The sequence below is a fragment of the Marmota marmota genome, unplaced genomic scaffold (assembly GCF_001458135.2).
Source record: "Marmota marmota marmota unplaced genomic scaffold, marMar, whole genome shotgun sequence".
NCBI classification, from domain to species: Eukaryota; Metazoa; Chordata; class Mammalia; order Rodentia; family Sciuridae; genus Marmota; species Marmota marmota.
This window is the reverse complement of record NW_026006039.1, coordinates 228185-236418: the sequence shown is the minus strand read 5'-3', so window position 1 is coordinate 236418 and position 8234 is coordinate 228185. Positions and strand designations below refer to the sequence as shown.

The 8234-nt window shown below is 34.9% G+C and overlaps 1 protein-coding gene across 1 annotated transcript; it reads right to left on the bottom strand.

The window, feature by feature from the left end:
• Positions 1–5416: 5416 nt before the first annotated feature.
• On the bottom strand, positions 5417–7635 carry LOC107161077 (olfactory receptor 2B11-like). Its single transcript, XM_015507590.1, has 2 exons — positions 6734–7635; positions 5417–5525 (listed from the first exon to the last, which is right to left on the bottom strand). The coding sequence occupies exons 1-2, from the start codon at positions 7633–7635 to the stop codon at positions 5417–5419; spliced, it is 1011 nt and encodes a 336-aa protein (XP_015363076.1).
• Between the last annotated feature and the right edge of the window lie 599 nt (positions 7636–8234).

Here is an 8234-nt window from a genome sequence, read left to right as displayed (position 1 = left end):
GTGGGTCGCAGGCCCGCCTACCTTGCAGGAGTGATTGGAAGCTCTGTTCAGCCGTGGGCCACTGGGCCTTTTCTGCCGGTGGTCACCGTTCCGCCTACCTGGCAGGCGCTGGGGGTGGGGGGCGGCTCTGCCCCTCAGCAGGCCGCTGGGCCTGCTCTGTGGATGGTCACAGTTCCCTCTACCTTGCCAGCGCAGGGGGAGGGGGCGGCTCTTTATCATTGATTTCTAATTTCATTCCATTATGATTTGAAAAAATACAAGATATTATCTCTATTTTTTGTATTTGTTAAGAGTTGCTTTGTTAAGATATGGTCTATTTTAGAGAAGGATATGTATGCTGTTGAAAAGAAAGTGTATTCAGTCTTTGATGGATAAAATATTTTATATATGTCTGTAAAGTCTAAATTATTGATTGTATTTTTTTAGTTTGATAGTTTCTTTATTATTTTTTTTTTTTATTTTTTATTTTTGGTGGTGCGGGGGGAGTGGGATCTATCCAGTGGGAAGAGAGATGTGTTAAAGTCACTCAGTATATTGTGTTGAGGGCTACTTGATTCTTGAAATTGAAAAGGATTTGTTTGTTTGATGTATGTAGATGCTCCATTATTTAGGGCATAAATATTACTGTTTTGGTGTTAGACACTTTCTACTTGTAATCTTAATCATTCAAGATCCAACAACATAGGTATTGTTCACATTTGGTAATGACCTTGTGGCTCATTGATTTTGAACTTGTTAAATTAAGTTAGAATTTGAATTTGAAAGGTTTTCTTGTTTTATATCGGAGGTGTTTAAAAACTCAATTTAGACAGACAAAAGAAATTAAAGGCATAAAAATAGGAAAAGAAGAACTTAAATTATCACTATTTGCGGATGATATGATACTGTATCTAACAGACCCAAAAGGGTCTACAAAGAAATTACTAGAGCTAATAAGTGAATTCAGCAAAGTGGCAGGATATAAAATCAACATGCATAAATCAAAGGCATTCCTGTATATCAGCGACAAAACTTCTGAAATGGAAATGAGGACAACCACCCCATTCACAATATCCTCAAAAAAAATAAAATACTTGGGAATCAACCTAACCAAAGAGGTGAAAGATTTATACAATGAAAACTGCAGAACCCTAAAGAGAGAAATAGAAGAAGACCTTAGAAGATGAAAAAATATACCCTGTTCATGGATAGGAAGAACTAACATCATCAAAATGGCGATATTACCCAAAGTTCTCTATAGGTTTAACGCAATGCCAATCAAAATCCCAATGGCATTTCTTGTAGAAATAGATAAAGCAATCATGAAATTCATATGGAAAAACAAAAGACCCAGAATAGCAAAAGAAATTCTAAGCAGGAAGTGTGAATCAGGAGTTATAGCGATACAAGATTTCAAACTGTACTACAGAGCAATAGTAATAAAAACAGCATGGTACTGGTACCAAAACAGGTGGGTGGACCAATGGTACAGAATAGAGGACACAGAGACCAAGCCACAAAATTACAACTTTCTTTTATTTGATAAAGGGACTAAAAGCATGCAATGGAGGAAGGATAGCATCTTCAACAAATGGTTCTGGGAAAACCGGAAATCCATATGCAACAAAATGAAACTGAATCCCTTTCTCTCGCCATGCACAAAAGTTAACTCAAAATGGATCAAAGAGCTTGATATCAAATCAGAGACTCTGCACCTGATAGAAGAAAAAGTTGGCTCTGATCTACATATTGTGAGGTCGGGCTCCAAATTCCTTAATAGGACACCCATAGCACAAGAGGTAATAACTAGAATCAACAAATGGGACTTACTCAAACTAAAAAGTTTTTTTCTCAGCAAGAGAAACAATAGAGAGGTAAATAGGGAGCCTACATGCTGGGAACAAATTTTTACTCCTCACACTTCAGATAGAGCCCTAATATCCAGAGTATACAAAGAACTCAAAAAATTAAACAATAATATAACAAAGAACCCAATCAACAAATGGGCCAAAGACCTGAACAGACACTTCTCAGAGGAGGACATACAATCAATCAACAAGTACATGAAAAAATGCTCACCATCTCTAGCAGTCAGAGAAATGCAAATCAAAACCACCCTAAGATACCATCTCACTCCAGTAAGATTGGCAGCCATTAGGAAGTCAAACAACAACAAGTGCTGGAGAGGATGTGGGGAAAAGGGTACTCTTGTACATTGCTGGTGGGACTGCAAATTGGTGTGGCCAATTTGGAAAGCAGTATGGAGATTCCTTGGAAAGCTGGGAATGGAACCACCATTTGACCCAGCTATTGCCCTTCTCGGACTACTCCCTGAAGACCTTAAAAGAGCGCACTACAGGGATACTGCCACATCGATGTTCATAGCAGCACAATTCACAATAGCTAGATGGTGGAACCAACCCAGATGCCCTTCAATAGATGAATGGATAAAAAAAAATATGGCATTTATACACAATGGAGTATTAAGCAGCACTAAAAAATGACAAAATCATGGAATTTGCAGGGAAATGGATGGCATTAGAGCAGATTATGCTAAGTGAAGCTAGCCAAGCCCTAAAAAACAAATGCCAAATGTCTTCTTTGATATAAGGAGAGTAACTAAGAACAGAGCACGGAGGAAGTGCAGGAGGAAAAGATCAACATTAAACAGAGACATGAGGTGGGAGGGAAAGGGAGAGAAAAGGGAAATTGCATGGAAATGGAAGGAGACCCTCATTGTTATACAAAATTACATATAAGAGGTTGTGAGGGGGAAGGGAAAAAAAACAAGGGAAAGAATTAAATTACAACAGATGGGGTAGAAAGAGAAGATGGGAGGGGAGGGGAGGGGGATAGTAGAGGATAGGAAAGGTAGCAGAATACAACAGTTACTAATATGGCATTATGTAAAAATGTGGATGTGTAATCGATGTGATTCTGCAATCTGTATTTGGGGTAAAAATGGGAGTTCATAACCCACTTGAATCGAATTATGAAATATGATATGTCAAGAGTTTTGTAATGTTTTGAATAACCAATTAAAAAAAAAAGAATCAACTTCTTCCAAACTCCTGTCAATGTTAATATTTTGACCTACCATGACTCATGAGTGTTCTTAATGGCATCTAGAATGGTGAATTTTTTCAGAATTCTTTTAATTGATTTGGCCCAGATTTAATAAATGAATCTATGACATCTATAAAAAAAGTAAATGTATTTATAATTATGGAAAAATATACATAACACAATATTTATCATCTTATAATTTATATATATAATTCAACAGCATTAAGTACATTCTCATTGTTCAGCTATTGCTACCATCCATCTCCAGAAATCATTTGATATTCCCAAACAGAAACTTAGTATCCATTAAATACCAAATGGTCATTTCCTCTTACCCCAATAATGAATCTGCTGAAAAAGAAATTAGAAAAACTAGCCCATTCACAATAAACTTTAAAAAGAATACTTAAGAACAAATCTAACCAAATTGGTGAAAGATCTTTACAGTGAAAACTACAGAATACTAAAGAAAGAAATTGAAGGTCTTGAAAGATAGAAACACCTTCCATGGTCTTGGATAGGCAGAGTTAATATTGTCAAAATGGCCATACTACCAAAAGTATTCAAATTCAAGGCAACCCCCATGAAGATACCTATGACATACATTGCTGGTGGGACTGCAAATTGGTGCAACCACTCTGCAAAGCAGTATGGAGATTCCTCAGAAAACTTGGAATGGAACCACCATTTGACCATTTTTCCTACTCCTTGGTATAAACCCAAAGGACTTAAAGTCAACATACTATTGTGACATGGTCACATCAATATTTATAGCAGCTGAATTCACAGTAGCTAAGCTATGGAACCAACCTAGGTGCCCTTCAACAGATGAATGAATGAATGAAGAAAATATAGTATATATGCATGATGGAATATTACTCAGCTATAAAGAAGACTGAAATTATAGCATTTGCCAGTAAATGGGTGGAACTAGAGACTATTATTCTTTGTGAAGTAAGCCAGTCTCCAAAACCCAAAGGTTGAATATTCTCTCTGATGTGTGTTTGCTAACACACAATGTGGGGTAAGGGGAGGAAAGAATAAAAGTTCATTGGATTAGACAAAGGGGAATGATGATAAGTATGGGGAACAGTAATGGAAAAGACAGTAGAATGAGTTAGACATAACTTCCCTATGTTTATCTGTGAATATACGACACCTGTAATACCACTACATGTACAACCACCAGAATGGGAAGTTATATTCCATGTATGTATAATTTGTCCAGATACACTCTACTGACATGTGTATCTAAAAAGTACAATTTTAAAAAAATTTAAAAATAAAGTATATAACACATTTGATAATTCATGGAAGCTTATTTATAATTGTTTTCTTCATCTCCTAAATTATGATTGTCCCTCATCCTCTGTTATAATTCTATTTTCTCCTACTAATTTTGGCTGTCATGCTAAAAAAAATCTCTAATTCTTCATTCTTCAGGAATATTTAATTAGTCTTACTCTTCTTTTCCAGGTGCATATTCTTGAAGTTGCATTTTAGCATTTATTACCTTTTATGCTATTATTCACTTTAAGGAAGAATTTGAAAGCAGAAAACAGGAACAAACAGTATTGAACACAAAAATAAACAAAGAAGAAAATACAGGAAAGGTTAGGACATGAAAGTATGATTGTACATAATGTGGTTGATACAGAAATTATTGGTTTTAGGGAAAGTACATGCAATGCTTGAAAAACAAGAGTAAAGAGCAATATAGTTGGTGATCATTTAATACAATGAATTTAATTTCTATTAATGTGCAACATTGTTAGTTATTTAGATCAACCTCCAATTTTCTATGTAAAATAGTTAAGACTCAGTATACATCAAGACATGACCTCAAAAACCCCTGGGCCACAGGAATTAGAAAGGCATTGGATTTCTATTAGTCATAAAGATATTTATTGATCCATAATCACAATATTTTTATTTACCCATCTCTCTAAGAACATGATACATTCTTGCTTTTAAGTTACTATGTTATGCAACTCCAAGCTTATCTTCAGGATAGAGAAAATCGTTGTTAAGGTGTTTATACTTTGAGAATTTTTTAATCTAAATGAATGTCTAAACTATTCATTTGTAATTATAAAGAAGTTTTGTTTCTGAGAATTATCTGTTTAGTTTTTTTGCCCATTTATTCATTGGGTCATATTTTGGAGTATTAAGTGTTGGGAATTCTATTTATATCATGTATATTAAAGCCTTATATGGCAAAGATTTTCTCCCCTTCTGTTGACTCTCTCTTCATAATCTATAAACAATTGCAATTTTTTTCTCATGGTTCTTGATACAGGGAACACAAGTCAAAAGCATCAGCTAGTTTAATGTTTGGTAAGGACCCAGTCCCAGCTTCCAACAGGGTCCCTTATTGGTGCCTCCATTGAAAGAGAATAGAACTGTATCTACACATGATGGTAAGCACAAGGGCAATAGGGCCCAATTTTGTATCATCCTTCTTTGTAAGGGCCTTGATCCTATTTACAAAGGATACCGTATGATTGTCACCCCTTATTAGATCCCTGTCATAATACAATAATGCTGATATTACATTTCAATGCATAAACTTTAGAAGAGACACATTTCAAAAACAGCAGGATTGGAGTCATAGAACTGTTTTAGTACTTTCAACTTTTAATGATAAAGTTTGAACATCATAAGCATCCAAATTTTCAACCAATAAAATATTCATATTGTGCATTATATAATCAGTTGCTTTCAATTTCAGGAAAAAACAAGTGATTTTTCTTAAACTGTTTCTTGCATAATTTTAAAAGACATTTCTGGCTCTTTCAATTTATGCACATAAATGTTTCTAGCGTGAGGTCATTATTATAACTTCCTATTCTCTTACTCATTCAAAAGACTCATTATATTTGAAGGAACATTAAAAAACTGATACCAGAATCTTTAACTCTTCATTCTACTCATTTAATATTAATAAACTAATGATAAATTCTGTGATTTAAAATACTCTACACTTATTAATATAATGCATTTTAAAAGATGCAATAGCATTTTCATAAATTGAGATTGACAATCTTGTAAGATGCAAGATTCTTTCAAAGCATAAGTACTTCACATAGAATGCAGTGTAGATAGGCTTTCCACTGAGACTCAGACAAAACTTGCTGAAAATGAGAAAAGTTCTCAGGTGTTACTGACAAAAGCCTTTTGAGGAATGTTTACCACAATATTTTTTAAATGATTGAATTGAACTTGTGAATGTGTATTTTATATTGATAATTTTTAAAATTTCTTGTTTGTTTTAATTAGTTATACATGACAGTAGGATGCATTTATGCACTTTGATATATCATACATATATGGGAAATAATTTCTAATTTTTCTGAGTGTACATGTTGCAGAATCATACTGGTAATATTTTTAAACTACTTAAAACTGTTATTATTTCATTATGCAGGAGTCAAAATTGATCTATTTTAATATTTTTTTCCAAAAATGGAGCATCCATACTGGTGAGTGTTACATGAACATGTCCTTGCCTAATATGATTAGAAATGTAATAAGTATGACATGTATTCCAAGATGAACACAATGAGATTAGTGAGACAAGAATGAGTTGTTAGAGCAATTCACATAAACTTGCTTAATTGTTAAATAATCTTATTTGATATCTATGAACTATGACTTAGAACTAAAAACACTTCTTACCAGCTTGCACAATGCCCCCTTCACATCCTTATTCCTCAAGGTGTAGATGAAGGGGTTGAGTGTAGGAGTCACCATTCCATAGAAGAGAGCCATAAACTTTGGCTGATCTCTTGAGATGGAAGAGGGGGGCTGAAGGTACATGCTAATGGCTGGACCATAAAACAAGAAAACCACAATGAGATGAGAAGAACATGTCCCAAAGGCCTTTTTTCTTCCTTCAGAAGACTTGATCTTAAATACAGAACTCCCAATGCTAGCATAGGAAGCAAGAATTAAACACAGAGGAACAGCTAACATAAAAATGCATACCACAGACAGTATGAGCTCATTAGCTTCCTTTTCACCACAGGCCATCTTTATCAGAACTGGAATCTCACATAATAAGTGATCCAGTTTATTAATGCCACACAGTGGCAACTGCAGTGTAAGAGTGGCTTCTAAGAAAGCATAGGCCATTCCACCCAGCCACACAATGGATACTAGTAAGATGCATATGCGCTGATTCATGATGAGGGTGTAGTGCAGAGGTCTGCAGATGGCCACGTAGCGATCAAAAGACATAATGGCCAGGAGCAGACATTCTGTGCCCCCCATTATGCTAAAGAAATAAAGCTGAACTATACACCCAATATAGCTGATTGTTTTCTTAGAGCTACCCAAATTAAACAGCATCTGAGGGACAAAGCTTGTTGTGTAACACATGTCTAAAAAGGAGAGGTTAGTGAGGAAGAAATACATGGGGCTGTGGAGATGGGGGTCTAACTTGGACATCACTATGATGATGATGTTTCCCATCATAGCCATGGGGTACGTTATCAGAAGAATTACAAATAAAGGAAGCTGTAGCCAAGGATGGTTTGCAAAGCCTAGTAGAATGAATTCATCAGGGTGGCTTTCATTAATTAGTATCATTATCTTCAACTTTTTCACATATAGGAGGATAGTAACAAAGTAGGTGAAATTAAAAAGAAAGATAAAACAATTATGCATTGACTACTTGATCATAGAAGACAAAGTACCACGAGTTATGGGAGAAATAATATAAAGGGTCAAGCACCAGATAAATATCATTTCTCTTTATGACACCATAAATTAAAGAAATGTCAACAAGCAAGCCAACCATTCTGTGAGTTTCCTCCTCTGTATTTTAAGGCTAACAGTAATTATCTCCTAGAGTTCTAATGAGGAGTAAATAAAAAATAGAAGTGACTGTTTTGGAAACTCTAAAATTATGACTTTCAAACTGTCTTGCATAAAAATCAGCTGAGGAGGTTGTTAAAAATGAAAGTTTTTTTGAATTTTATCTTCAATAGTTGTTAGATGCAAGAAGCCAAGGTGCCAAATGGTTCATTTTCAAAAGCATTGGTAAAAGGCATTACTGAAATATTAAGAGCTGAAGGGTTGAGTCAGCAATAGAAGGGAGAGTGAAACCTGATTCTATTAAAGTCATTAATAGTCCAGCCCAATTGTCAGTGAAATAATTAATCATCTACATTGAGAATAAAAAGACT